Here is a 15,343-nt window from a genome sequence, read left to right on the forward strand (position 1 = left end):
CAGTCAGTGATCCTGCTCTCCTAATGACTGTAGGGTGTGGTAACCTATTTTAGCAGCCTCACTGGAAAATGTAAACTTCTGTGCAAAATGTAGGTTAGGCACACTGTGAGGCCTAACTGTCTCGCCTGAGAGTGTCTCCTAATGGGGTTGAAGTGTACTGGGGTATCTGCAGGAGACAGTTCTTTGGCCAAAACAGGGTCTCTGGGGCAGCAAAGCCAATGGGGTCAACAGGCCTTGGGGTGTGGATAGGTTATGGGTAAACTGCCAGAGAGGAGGAGGGTACCGGTTTGTCTCCCACAGTTGCTGGCTCCTGCCAGTCACGATTCCTTGCATTGCTCCAAGCTCTTTTTGCTGTGCAGGACTCCCTCTGCACAATGGCTGTGCGCCGTGAACCCCCGCGCTGGATGCTGTGCATCTCTCCCTGGTCTGCAGTCAGCTCACCGCCGGGCTGTGCAATGCACCACCGTCTCTTCATGCACTGCAGGTGCGCTCAGGTCACTGGTGCGCTGTCAGCCTCTGCTCTCCTGTGCTCCTCTCAGGTCAGTATGCACAGGTATCAAGCTGCAGCATCTCTCTCTAAGGCTGCACACTCTCTCCTCACCAGGGTCAACACTGCACACTTTACTCTGCGCACCCAGCACCAGCTCCTCCTCTCTGGTTTGGCGCCCACTGAACACCAATGAGAAGACACTCTTTCCTTACCGCTCTCCAGGCATCTACAGGAGTGTGCTGGGTCCTAGCACCCTTTGTGTTGGGAAGGCTGCTGCGGGGTGATTGCCTAGAAACCCCCCAAGGCCTGTGCTTCAGGCCACAATGAATTATAGAGGCAGCACTGGCTACCAGTGTAAAACTAGGGCACAGGGGCACAGAAAGGGGTACCCCGGTTGCAGGGTACCACATGTTCCTTGCTGGAAACTTGCCTGTCCTCAGGCAACATGTTGGCGGCAACAAAAGTCCAGACACAGTATCTCACTAAGAAACAAAGCATTTAAGGCAAACAGTATTTTATAGCGGTAAACATTTTGTAAAACAGTGTCAAATCACAGTTTACAATTGTACAATAAAGTATGATATAAGTGCACTTTACATGCTGTACCTCAAGGGTTGGACACCCTTGGTTTTACGCTCTGACCTACGGATCAGTACAACTGAAAGATCAACCTGGGGTCAAGGACTGGGTCAGGCTGGGGTTGGTCTATTACATGCCGGTCAGCTACTGGACAAGAGGGCGCAAATGTGGGAAAGGACACTGGTAATGGAGCACTCATAAAGACCAACAGGTCAATGGGATCGTGCCAAGGTATGCCTCCCCGTTTTCGGGGACATTTCCATGTCTCGCCCGTGGCCGCCAGTGTCCACGGCAGGGGGGGGGCAGTTGGGAGTCCCCCCAGCCTGAAGAGAATATACGCTGTGCGCATGCGCACAGCTTCTATTCAGCGCTGCTGAGGGATGGAAAGCAGAGGCGTGGCCTTGGAAAGCATCATTGCATGAGGCCACCCCTGCTTTTCCATAGGCCACACCCCCCTTTTCATCATCATGTCACACGTTGGCACTTGTGTAAATCTGAATAAGCTAAAACATTAGGCTTATTGGACGCCTTAAAAAGAAACAAAAGTTCTGCAGCTTTGTCAGTACCCGGCGGAGTCTCAGTTTTAACTACACCAACCAAGGCCCTGATTCAGACTTGACCACTTATTAGAGAATTCGCAACTCAAGTGATTATTGAATGACTGTGCATTTGTAACATACGCATTGTGCATTCGTGAGGGGAAATAGCAACTTAAAATGCGCGTTGAAAGTAATTAGAATCCCTCCACAGTTTGACTGACAAGATGCTGGCATTTGGGGGCGGTAACCTAACATTTTTTGTGTGTGAAAAAACGCATGCGTGCCCAGATGGCAAACAATGAGTTTTCTCTTTCATTGCCGTCAAACAAGAGGTGGCATTACACAGGGTGGCTTCTGCTTGGAACATGACTAATGTTGGCAGTGATGCCCAGAGGGAGGGTGCGGGTACTTTTTACTATGTCCCACTCCCCCCTCCCCTATTGTAGGGAGCCGGGCAGTGGGGAGAGAGATGACAGGCAGCTGCCGCAGCACAGCCTCTCTCTCCAGCTCAGCACACGCTGCTCAGTGCTGTGTGCTGAGCTGGGGAAAGAGACAGCTGCAGCGGCAGCCTGTCATCTCTCTCTCCTTGTGCAAGTGTGTGATCACACCCACACCGGCACAAATGATGTACTTTTTCTTGCACGGGGGCATGGCCATGCCCCTTATGGTAGCCATGCCCCTCCATTTTACTGGAGCCTGGCCAACCTGTCAGCACCCCTGAGTGTTGGTAGAGGGGTAATTGAATGTGTATATTTATCTTTGGCAAACTTAAGAGCTTCTAACTTTTCTTCTGCAGTTAAACAAAGGGTAATTAAAAACAAAACAAAAAACGTGATTTAAATCAGCACACCCTGCCAACGCCCCTGGGTGTCTCTGGCACAGCGCACACTTTCCTCCAGCTCCTCTTCATGGGTGGTCTTCTCTCCGATCTAGTGTCAACCAGTGCCAGATTAAGCCTTCGGGGGTCACTTTAGAGGGGGGGGGGGCCCTCTCTCTCCTGTCATCACTGGCCACAAACTGCACGGGAGAATATTACACTGTCAGTAATGGCAGTATAAACTTAAGGCCACCATACACTGTGCGATTTGGGCCCGATTTCACCTGATTTGGATGGATCAGGCAGTGAAATCGTATGTGCGGGACCGCGCATCGGGTCGGGAGGTCGGACGGGCTGCACATAAAGGCCCCCATACACTAGGGCGACTTGTCCTTAGGACAAGTCGCCCCCGACTTCCCCGGCTGCTCCCGGGGGAGCTTGATTAGATTGGCACTTGATGTGACATTTTTTACATGTGATAAATCGTCTCGATTTATCACATGTAAAAAACCCGGGAAGCAGAGGGGGCTACAGAGCAGGGCTGCTGGTGGGAGCAGGGGGGGCTGGGGACGCTGCGGGGGACACAGGCGGCATAGAGCCGGGCAGAGGGAGCCGGGAGCTGTCAGTGCTAGAAAAAAAAGCCTATATAATGAATGGGCAGCCTGTGATTGGCTGAGCGCTCTCTCAGCCAATTGCTGACTGGCTGAGAAAGCGCTCAGCCAATCACAGGCCGCCCATTCATTGTATGGGCTTTTTTTTTTTTATTCAGTGCTGACAGCTCCCGGCTCCCCCTGCCCGGCTCTATGCCGCCTGTGTCCCCAGCCCCCCCTGCTCCCTCCACCGCGGCGCCGCCCCACTAGGTCCCAAGTCGGGTGGCCGGACGTGCAGCAGGTCCGACCACCCGACGCAGATCCGATGCGCACGGGACCGCGCATCGGATCTGAGGGGACATCAAAACTAGCCGATTTTTACATAGTTACATAGTAGGTAAGGCTGAAAAAAGACTTGCGTCCATCTAGTTCAACCTGGTATAGATATCCATTGCTGATTTGGTTGGTTCTGGTATTTTACAGACAAATTATATTTCTTATTTGTACCCATGGATGTTTTTCTCCAGTAAATGTTTGTCCAACTTTGCCTTGAACGCATTTAATGAGCCAGCCGTTACCACCTCTCTGGGAAGAGAGTTCCAGAGTTTGACTGTTCTGACCGTAAAGAAATTCTTTCTACTAGCTGAATGAAATCTTTTTTCTTCTAATCTATACTCGTGCCCTCGTGTCCTAGATTCCTTTCTAGTAGAAAATAGGGTGTGTGACAGTTCCTTATATTGGCCCTTGATATACTTGTACATGTTGAGCATGTCCCCCCTTAAACGTCTCTTTTCTAATGTAAATAGTCCCAAATTGCTTAATCTCTCCCCGTAGCTTAAATTCTCCATTCCCCTAATAAGCTTTGTTGCTCGCCTTTGGACTTTTTCTAATTCTATGATGTCCTTTTTATAGTGTGGGGCCCAGAACTGTACTCCGTACTCTAGGTGAGGTCTCACCAATGCTTTATATAGTGGCATAATTACCCTTGAGTCCCTAGTTTCCATTCCCCTCTTAATACATGCCAGAATTTTGTTGGCCTTTTTTGTAGCTACATTACAATGGGCACTACATCCTAGATTGCTGTCTAGGATTTTGGTCCGATTTCGGCCAGATCCGACTGATCTGGCCGAAATCTGACCAAAATAGGCTAGTGTATGGGGGCCTTTAGATTTGGTAAATCTTATGTGCAGCCTGGAGCCGGGCAGGGGACACAGCGTATGGGGAGCTGAGCGGGGCGGGATGACGCAAGGAGCCGGGCAGGGGAGGCGCACTGACCTAGGCGGTGATCTCCGCAAGCAGGGAGCCGGTTGTCCGGGGCGGTGAACGCAGTAATGGGTACCAGAGACCCTGTAGCATGGGGGAAGCCGGACCGCAGTGGGCGCACATAGAAATGAATGGACAGTCAGTGATTGGCTGAAAGGTCTCTGTCAGAGACCTCTCAGCCAATCATTGGCTGCCCATTCATTTCTGTGTGTTTTTTCTATGTGCGCCCGCTGATGACCGGCTTCCCCTACGCTACCCGGCAATCTGGTCCCCTCGCCGCCCAGTAAGTAAACTGCCTCTGCGTCCCCTGCCTGGCTCTGCGCTTGCAGCCCCCCCGCCCCCCCCCCCCCTGCTCCGCTCAGCTCCCGGCTCCCTCTGACTCCCCGGGGACTGCATGCGATTCATCAGATGCAAAACTTGGCACATCAACTGCCAAATTGTGTATGACCCCCCTACGGGAGTTGTCAGTAGATTAGGTCCGGCTTGTCCTTCGGACAAGTCCGCCAAATGTATGGGGGCCTTAACAGTCCATAGAGTCGCTAATATAGCAGATAACAGCAAGTGACACCTATTAGCAGCAAGGCCTGGCATGTAGACCATACATACTGTATGTATAATGTCACCGACTAGCTCACATAAACTAGGAGGCAAGTTCAAATGTACAGTAAGGACATGTTATACAGCAAAGGTAGGAATATTGCGCGAAGAGAGTACATGTAAACTCCAGAGTTGTTGGGAGAGTACATGTAAACCCCATGGGTAAGCCTGCTAGTCAGGGCATCTGGATTATCAGAGAGTTGTACCCGTATGTGGTCTTCAACTGGAGGTGGTCAGAAAGAATAGCGAAAAATGACGTGGGAGAGTACGTACAAACCTGCTGGTATTAGATGTCATGTGGGATCTAGAATGTACAACAGGCTGATCATCTGACAGCTTTAATGGGGAAGTGCCCATAAGGTTAAAGGATCAATAGTCAATGGGTATTTGCAGGGTCCATGTCCACTGTGTTGACATTTTGCTAAAAAAACAGTGAAATCCCCATGTTGACCTTTGACTGTTGACCTAATGACCCTGACAACCTTATGACCATGTCGATCTAGACTCATGTCGACCTAGACACATGTTGACCTTATGACTGTCTAACAACTTGCTGGTGACCAACTGATCCGCACCCCCCCCCCCCTGAGCCCCCTTAATCCTGCCCTGGTGGCAACATCATGATGTCACGCACACTGTACCAGCCGCCGTGCTCCGCTGAATGCTGCAACGGAACAGACACGGGGAACACATGAACCCGGACTCCCCAGAATTATGTGAGGTTTTCTATTGTAGATCACATGACTCCTTCCAGGCTTCATAACCCCCACGTCCTTTGGACACCACACCCCAATTCTTTGTTTTACAAGGAAGCAATTCCCAAATCTTTGGCAGATTTGCATTGCTGGTCCCCAAACCTGGGGTGGTTTTATAACACAGACCTCCCCCACTGCTGGAGATAGAAAGCTAGCCACGTGTTTGGTTGGACATGTTCTCTAGCAGGTCAGCCGCGGGTGGAACCCATCATATCCAGGAGGCATCTCTCAGAACTTGGTGGACACCACTTACCGGCGGTGAAGTGAACCCTCTTACCCAGCTCAGTCTGATCAACAGTTTAACTTACAGGAGACTATCGCCAATGCCCTGCTACCCCCGCGCCAGTCCAGGCTTGTTTGGAGCAAAGTAATGTCCACTGTATGTATGACCTACTGTATGTAGCTTCCACCCTACTCATCCATACAGGCTGCAGGCCTTACACATGACCCCTTCCTCCTAGGACACAATGCTCCCAATCCGACAGCTCATCTCCTATGGCCGTTATCTGGCTGATTATACAGTAACTGGCTATTTTATTAATGACTGAGCTTTGCGCAGGTACCGGCAGCAGTAAATGTGGCCATGTTGGATGGTCCATGTCAGGTCGGTCTGTGCTGCTCCCAGGAGATACAGCTCTACATCAGGAGTAATCAGAGCAGCCATGTGTAGGGTAATGTCTGACTACTACACAATGGATGTGACATCGGGGAATACGTAGCATACCACCGGGGAGAGCTGCTTACCGGCTCATAGCGATAACAAATTACTCCCAATGCTGGGGCCGGTCTCAGTAGTGCTCTGCCTGTAGTATACAGGGTATATATAGCGATGTGTGACCTTACTGCCAGACTCAGACGTCTACTCGTGCTGTGTGCAGACGTTCCGGGCTATGTGATCATCACCTGTGAGTATTATATATATAGGAGAGAGAGAGGGAGAAGGAGGATAGAGAGTGGAAGATGGTGAGAGAGAATGAGAGAGTGGAGAGGGATAGGAGGGGGAGAGAGAATGAGAGGGGGAGAATACGGATAGAGAGAGGGAAGGATGGGGAGAGAGAGAGGGAGAGGAGAGTGAAGGGGCAGAGGAGGTTGGGAGAGAAAGAAGGTGAGACATGAGGGAAGGAAGGAGAGAGGGGGAGTGGAGAGAGAGCAAGAGGAGAAAGTAGAGTGGGGAGAGGGGGTGAGGGAAAGAGAGAAAGGGGTGAATGAGTGAGGGAGAGGGAAGGAGAGAGAGAGAGAGGGGCAGGAGGGGGAGATAGAGGGGGGATGAGAGAGGGAGAGAGGGGGGGAGAGACCATTAGTTCATTATTGGAGTAAATTTAGTGGTTTTCCCTTTTTGAAAATCTATAGCTTGTATTCCCTGGTGTGACTAGATATAGATATTAGATAGATATACAGATAGATAGATATATTGATATATATTAGATAGATAAATAGATATACTGTACATAGATAGATTTATATTTACACTGCAATTTAGATTTCAGTTTGACCACACCCCATCCAAATGTAACTCTCTCTGCACATGTTACATCTGCCCCACCTGCAGTGCAGCATAGATTTTGTCCATTAAGGAGTTTGCTTTTGCAAACCAACCAGAATCATCCCCATTGTGTGTGTCTATGGGACAGTGGCCCTTATTCAGATCTGATCGCAGTACAAATTTGTTCTCAAAATGGACAAAACCATGTGCACTGCAGGTGGGGCAGATGTAACATGTGCAGAGAGAGTTAGATTTGGGTGGGGTGTGTTGAAACTGAAATCTAAATTGCAGTGTAATAATAATGCAGCCAGTATTTACCCTGCACAGAAACAAAATAACTCACCCAAATCTAACTCTCTCTGCACATATTACATCTGCCCCACCTGCAGTGCAGCATGGTTTTGTCCATTTTGAGAACAAATTTGTACTTTATGGGACAGTGTGTGTGTGTCTGTGGGACAGTGTGTGTGTGTCTGTGGGACAGTGTGTGTGTGTGTGTGTCTATGGGACAGTGTGTGTGTGTCTATGGGACAGTGTGTGTGTGTGTCTATGGGACAGTGTGCGTGTCTATGGCAGTGTTTTTCAACCACTGTGCCATGGTACACTAGTGTGCCTTGAGCTGTTCTCAGGTGTGCCCCCAGATCTAGAGATGCCCAAACCAGTTTACAGCCACCACCAGTTCAACTGTTATTTACTGGTGTCTTCTTTTCATGTAAAGGGCCAATGCATTTTATTTTTGTTACCTGTGGGGACCGGTGTTATTTTTTTTTATATGGTGGCCAATAGGTTTGTTTTTTTCCTGTGGGAGCCTATGTGTTTTGTCCTGTGGGGATCTCATGGTGTGCCTTGGCAATTTTATAATCTTATTTAGTGTGCCGCAAGGTAAAAAGGTTGAAAATCACTGGTCTATGGGGTAGTGTGCATGTGAGTGTGTGTAGCTATTTGACTGTGTGTGTGTGTGTGTGTCTATGTGACAGTGTGTGTGTGTGTCTATGGGACAGTGTGTGTGTCTATGGGGTAGTGTGCATGTGAGTATGTATGTAGCTATAGGACAGTGTGTGTGTGTCTATGGGCCAGTGTGCATGTGTGTGTCTATGGGACAGTGTGCGTGTGTCTATGGGACAGTGTGTGTGTCTATGGAACAGTGTGTGTGTGTGTGTGTGTCTATGGGACAGTGTGTGTGTGTGTGTCTATGGGACAGTGTGTGTGTGTCTATGGGGTAGTGGGCATGTGAGTAGCTATGGGACAGCTTTGTTGTTTTTCTCTGGACTTTTTACAGTTCTATGATCAGGGCCGGAGACAGGGGGGGTCAGAGCTTCCATGCCCCATCACCACCGCCGCCGGTACTAGCTGGCCTGTCAGCGTCCCTTGCGGCCCGGCTGTCTTATGTGCACCATCTGTGTATGGCTGAGTCTGACTGACTCACTGTGTGCCACTGCCGTCTATTGTGTGCACAACTGTACCGGCCGCTGGCGCTGTGGCCTCAGTCTCTGGGTCCTGCACTTTTACAGCGTGGGCCGTCTGTTCCGCACTCTGCAAACGACCTGCCCTGTCTGCTTGCAGAGCTCGGTGTTCTTTTGTGAAAGTGACAGGCCAGTAACAGGTGGGAGCCAACAGGAAGCAGGAGCCAGCAGGAAGCAGGAGCCAGCAGGAAGCAGGAGCCAGGCCAGCAGGAGCCAGGCCAGCAGGAGCCAGGCCAGCAGGACTGAGAACAAGAGAAGTCCACAAATGAAAACAGAATCTGGAGCAGCGAAAGGTTAAATGAGGCTCACGCAGAAGTGGGTTGTGTGGATTTGGGATTAGGTGGTGGGCCCCAGAAATATCATTGTACAGGGCCCCAAGATTTCTGTTGCTGGCCCTGTCTATGATGTCCTTTTTATAGTGCGGGGCCCAGAATTGTACTCCATGTTGTAGACAGCACTGACTAAAGCAGTCAATGATCTGGCCACTGCTAAATCTAAAGGCCACTTCTCACTACTTATTCTTCTAGATCTCGCAGCTGCCTTTAACACTGTTGACCACTCTCTTCTCATATAAACGCTACAATCCCTAGAACTTCAGAACTCAGCCCTTTCTTGGTTATCTTCCTACTTATCTAATCGCTCTTTCAGTTCGATTCTACCTCCTCTTTACTACCTCTATCAGTTGGAGTACCGCAAGGCTCAGTCTTAGGTCCTCTGCTTTTCTCAATCTATACCTCCTCTCGAGGCAAACTAATCAAATCATTTGGTTTTGACTAGCTTCTGTACGCTGATGATGCTCAAATCTATCTATCCTCCCTGGAATTGTCACCATCAGTATTGCTCCGTGTCTCTGCATGCCTTCCTCCCATTTAATCTTGGATGTCATCTCGCCACCTCAAACTCAACATTTCCAAAACAATTAATTATAGTCCCACCGGCCAAGAGTAGTTGCTGTCTTGAGGGCACAACAATCAATCCTACCCTACAAGCTCGCTGCTTAGGGGTCATTCTTGACTCTGAACTGTCCTTTATTCATCACATTCAATCTTTCTCTAAATCATGTTACGCACATCTAAAAACATATCCAAAATTTGTCCATATCTCACACAAGACAATTCAAAAACTAATCCATGCACTCATTATATCCCACATTGATTATTGAAATAGTCTCCTTACCGGTCTTCCTAAGAACAGACTCTCCCTACTGCAATCCATTAGGAATGCTGCTGCAAGGCTGATCTTCCTAGCAAGACACTCATCGTCTGCTGATCCGCTCTGCCAGTCCCTCCATTGGTTGCCTGTATTTTACCGTATTCAATATAAAATACTTCTACTCACATTCAAAATCTGTGGGCTACACTGTACAAATCTCTCTTCCCCAGAATAAATAGTCTTTGTGACGCCACAGGGGGTGACAGGGCTCCTCAACCAGGATCAGATCAAGGGAGGGGTGTGATCAGCACATTCGCTCTGCCCCTACATAGCCAGAGGAGACTGGGCTGGGGAGACACATCAGCTGACCTGTAAGGGGAGGATGGTGGGGGGAACAAGCAGTAGGCTCCACCCCTGCTGAGCTCCTCCATCAAGCACTGGGAATTAATACCCCACTTTCAGCACTACTGATCACGCTCATAACATATCCGCTCATAGCTAGCCCCCATCGTCACCTACCAGGAATACAAATTTACCTCCAAATCAGAGGTCCCATTTATTATAGGATCGCCTTGGGCAGCATTTACCACCCAGGATCACATTGCAATATGCGATCCTTACTGCCGAATGTATGTTCCTGCAGGTGCAGGGACAGGGGTTCTGAAAGGGGCCAGTCCCTGCGCTCCGTTTTGCCGGTTGCCGGGGGTCTGTGCATGTGCGGTTAGTGCTGACCCCTGGCCGACCCCCCCCCCCAGCATTTTCTGGCCTGCACCCACCTAATGCTGTGTTGCTGCCCACCCAGCACCATCGCCAGCCTTCACCATCACATTTTCCAGATTGTAAATACAATGCAAGCCCTCACACTTGTGCAGAATTGCAAATATTGACAAATAGCAATTTTAACATTTCCGCTATTACTGCTGAATCACCTCCAGTGTCATTGATCATCTATGAATTTGTACAAAGGTAACTGCCATGTATAATAATAATTTTCCCTTTTCATGTCTACAGTACCCCAGCTTGTGAGGAAAGAATGTCCACCTTCCGAAAATGTTGAATTCTTCAGGACTTCACAGCAACAGTTCCCAGGTGCTCATTACCAACAGCAAAAATGAGCTGATCAATCTGATCCTGGCATTGCTGATAATTGCCTGCTTCTTCTGCCTCTTCTACTTCATGGCCGTGATGCTCAATGTCTTCCTCACAACCTCTTCGATCCGAGAGACCTCCCGATATATCCTCTTTCTCCACATGCTCATCAATGACACCTGTTACATTGCCTTTGGAACCGTTCTTCTACTGGCTGCCAACTATCGCGTATTGATCCCCGGTCCAAGCTGCTATTTGTTGTTCATTATAGGCTCCGCCACGTTCAAAGCCACTACCTACAACTTGGCCACCATGGCTTTAGAACGCTATGTGGCCATTTGCCACCCGCTACGGCATGGTGGACTCTGCACCAGGCAAAGAACTCATGTGGCCATCGTGCTCATTTGGGTGGTAGGATCCATCCCTTATGTTGCCGAAATAATTCTTATACTCTCCTCGCACAGTGTCATATCTTCTGTTCCTGTGATATGTTCCCAGTCAACTGTGATAGTGAATCCTACTCAATCTGTTATAAGATCACAAAGCCTCCTGATAGGATTCACCACTGTGGGACTAACCATCCTATTTACGTATGTCCGCATTATATTGGTTGCACAGAGAGTAAGCTCACAGTCCTCTAACGCTTTGAAAGCTGGCAAAACGGTATTGCTTCACGCATTCCAGTTATGTCTCTGTATGGCCTCCTTGCTGTCCACACTGACAGAAACCTACCCGTACAACTACAACCCTTTCATACCGACAGTCAATTTCCTCATATACAGTTGTGTACCCAGGTTCCTTAGTCCTTTAATCTACGGACTTCGAGATGAAGTGTTGAGGAAATATATAAGGCAAGGGGTTCTGAGGACCTTCATCTGCAGAACTGGGCATGTTTCCAAGTATTGAGTGAAGACCGAGACGAGCCCCCAATTTATGGGCATCTACTGTAAAATGATACCATAGGAGAACTTCTTTTGAACATGCCTTTTATCTGTTTGGGGACCAGCTTTCGCTCGTGCCTCTGTATAAATGATCTCAATAAACTCAAAATAAAGACATCGACTGGACTTCTTAGTCGTTGGGACCTACAATTAAGTGTTCTACTGTTAAACAACCTAATCCAGGGATACGTTCCATTGTACCAAATTTCCAATAGTTGGTCGGACAATAATTAAAAAAACTTTATATTAAGAAGTTTTTTTGGGGGGTATCATGTGGCAACATTGAATATACACAATGGCACGTATACATCAGTCTTATTTATTTATTAACAGTTTCTTATATAGCGCAGCATATTCCGTTGCGCTTTACAAAGGAGACAGTGATACAACAAACAGGGTATTTACAGACAGTCAAAACGTTGGAGGGCCCTGCTCGCAAGCTTACAATCTATAGGGAAATAGGCATTGATACATAAGGATAGATACTGTATTCTTTATTGCATCGATTCCACCAGAATGCAAAGTTCTATGACTGGTTCTGGAATTTGATAAGCTTGCCTGAAGAGATGAGTTTTCAGGGAACGATTATAGGTTTCTGGACTGGAGGAGAGATTATTGTGCTTGGGAGGGGATTCCACAGAGTGGGTGCAGCCCGGAGAAAGTCCTGCAGTCGGGAATGGGAGCGAGTAATGAGTGTGGATGAGAGGCGCAGATCTTGGGAGGAGTGTAGAGCAGGGTCGGATTATAATGGGGGTACAAGGGGTCAGTACCCCTGGGCCCCCCTCTAGCTAGGGGCCCACTGTGGTTGGCATGTATTTTTCAAAATATTTTTTTAGCTAAAGGTTTTGTGCATGGGAGTGGGGTAGTGCTGCTGCTTCACCTATCTGCCAATGTGACAATGATTAATGGTGCTAAACATCGGGAGCCAAGGCACACTGACTGCACAAGTGTGCTGTGCATTACTGGGAGTTGACTTAGCCCCATGACACATTGCACCAGGGGGCAGAGGCTGAGATGTTTGTGCTGAGCTCTGGTTGGTGGAGCTCATTACATGCTTCTCAGGCCCATGGAGAACAGCAGCCGCAGCCTAGTCATGGGAGGGTTTTTAATCAGAGGCAGCACTGGGACTGTGAGGTCTCCTATAGAGTAAGGTGCAGAGGGACACACACAGGCTTTTCATGTGGTATGTATTTATGTGTGTGTGCGTGTGTGTGTATATATATATATATATATATATATATATATATATATAGAAATTTGCATATTTGCGGCACTCCAATTAAGCAACACGGCATGCAGCCGGGTCTGGTGCCCTCCGTGGACCCCTGTAGAAGACAGGGTAATACAACCGTTTGATGGGTGGCGGCACTCAAATCAGCATAACAAAGAGTCAGGACACTACTTGGTCTCCTGACTCTTTGTTATGCTGATTTGAGTGCCGCCACCCATCAAACGGTTATATATATATATATATATATATATATATATATATATACACCCTTCTGAACACTAATGATTGATGTGACAAGTGATTGATGATTCAAGTTCAAGTTCACCTCAGGCTCCTGCAGCAGCACACCTACTAGAACGGCCGGCCATGACCTTAGCTGTGCGCAGATGGAAGCGTGAGTGTGAAATGGCGCCAAATCCCCGGGATACCCAGCCTCTATAGACTTGGCATCTCGCGAGAATCCAACGCCAGATTCCCGCGTTCAGCCGCGCTCGGGTTTCTGAACAAAGCCGGAAACTCGTGAGTGTGGCTCGCGGGCCGGCGATGTTTGGAATCTGAACCGCTCATCTCTACACAATATTACACTAAACATACAATAACACACCTAATATACATAACACTGATGTGTATGTCAGCATTACACACATCACACCAACTTTCCTCCAACCATCCAACTAGTTGCTTGGATGAAATAAAAATATAGTACTGGATGGGGGCTAATGTAATATTTACTTCAGAAATTAGCACCCAAAATCTTGAAAAAACTGTCGCACAGACCCGGTACTGTAGCTGAACCTGTTTGATTTAAACAATTTGACTGAATATTTTTGTCCATTTTCCTGGGTTTGTGAGAACATTTCTGATTGTCCTTTGCTCCCATCCAGTACCAGATTTGTATTCCATCCAAGCAACTAGTTGGATGGTTGGAGGAAAGTTGGTCTGATGTGTGGCCAGCATTAGACCAGATGAGTAAATCAGCCATATAGGCCCTTATTCTGATCGGTGCGGCCGGATCCGAATATGCGGCCAGGACCGTGCGTGCGAAACCCCGCCTTCCATACGGATCGCCAACTCCGTCCGTACGCGGTAAGAAGCTGGCCGAACGGACCGCACGTGTATTTTTCATGGAATACGCCTCCTCCATCTAAGGGAACCTCCCCCATCATTCGATGGTCGCAGACCATCGAATGCAGGACCGAGTGGTCCACCAGCTCCCGCAACCTCAGACCACACGGACATTTTTCCGTGCAAAAGCAGGGATCTGGGCGGGCAGCTGACATCCGGCGATGTCATATGTCTGCCCCCTACACGTGCGTCACGACTGCATTACCATACGTACGCCCAGCGTTTGCATGGGAACGCCCATGAAACGCGGGGCGTATGCATATGGTAATGAGCCCAAATAGCCCTTCACGCCCCTCTCCACCCCCTGTAATGAGTGTTCACATTTCATGTGGGATTTGGCCGTACGCCCCGCTCGCACATGCGCAGAGACGCCTCTGCACATGCGCAGACACAAAACATCGGCGGCACGAACGCACGCGGATATTACCGCACCAACCAGAATAAGGGCCATAGAGACACTTTATTATCTGACATATTATACTAGTGATTCACATGTGATATTATTACAGATGATTCATCTATAAATCTAAGTGTATCCTAACTGCCGGCAAAGACCCCACACCAGAATACAGGCGCAGGCCTGGCGGGACATGGGGCTGCGTTATATACAGGGAGCGCTATATAATCACCACTATTAATATAACATATAATACAGTATAAAGCTAAGTGTATCCTAACTGCCAGCAAAGACCCCACACCAGAATACAGGCGCAGGCCTGGCGGGACATGGGGCTGCGGTATAATGGGGGAGCTTTATATAATCACCACTATTAATATAACATATAATACAGTATAAAGCTAAGTGTATCCTAACTGCCAGCAAAGACCCCACACCAGAATACAGGCGCAGGCCTGGTGGGACATGGGGCTGTGTTATATACAGGGAGCGCTATATAATCACCACTAATAATATAACATATAATACAGTATAAATCTAAGTGTATCCTAACTGCCAGCAAAGACCCCACACCAGAATACAGGCACAGGCCTGGCGGGACATGGGGCTGCGTTATATACAGGGAGCGCTATATAATCACCACTATTAATATAACATATAATACAGTATAAATCTAAGTGTATCCTAACTGCCGGCAAAGACCCCACACCAGAATACAGGCGCAGGCCTGGCTGGACATGGGGCTGCGTTATATACAGGGAGCGCTATATAATCACCACTATTAATATAACATATAATACAGTATAAATCTAAGTGTATCCGAACTGCCGGC

General features: G+C 48.5%; 1 protein-coding gene across 1 annotated transcript; it reads left to right on the plus strand.

Moving 5' to 3' along the window:
- Positions 1–10,778: 10,778 nt before the first annotated feature.
- Positions 10,779–11,723, plus strand: LOC146058580 (odorant receptor 131-2-like). The gene has a single exon (XM_083170858.1). It carries the CDS (start codon positions 10,779–10,781, stop codon positions 11,721–11,723), a length of 945 nt encoding a protein of 314 aa, XP_083026984.1.
- The last annotated feature ends 3,620 nt before the right edge of the window (positions 11,724–15,343 follow it).

This window comes from Crinia signifera, chromosome 2, assembly GCF_055691185.1.
Source record: "Crinia signifera chromosome 2, ASM5569118v1, whole genome shotgun sequence".
NCBI lineage: Eukaryota > Metazoa > Chordata > Amphibia > Anura > Myobatrachidae > Crinia > Crinia signifera.

Bases quoted from the DNA above. Each gene is read 5' to 3' on its own strand.
- LOC146058580 (XM_083170858.1), top strand. From the start codon at position 10,779: ATGTTGAATTCTTCAGGACTTCACAGCAACAGTTCCCAGGTGCTCATT.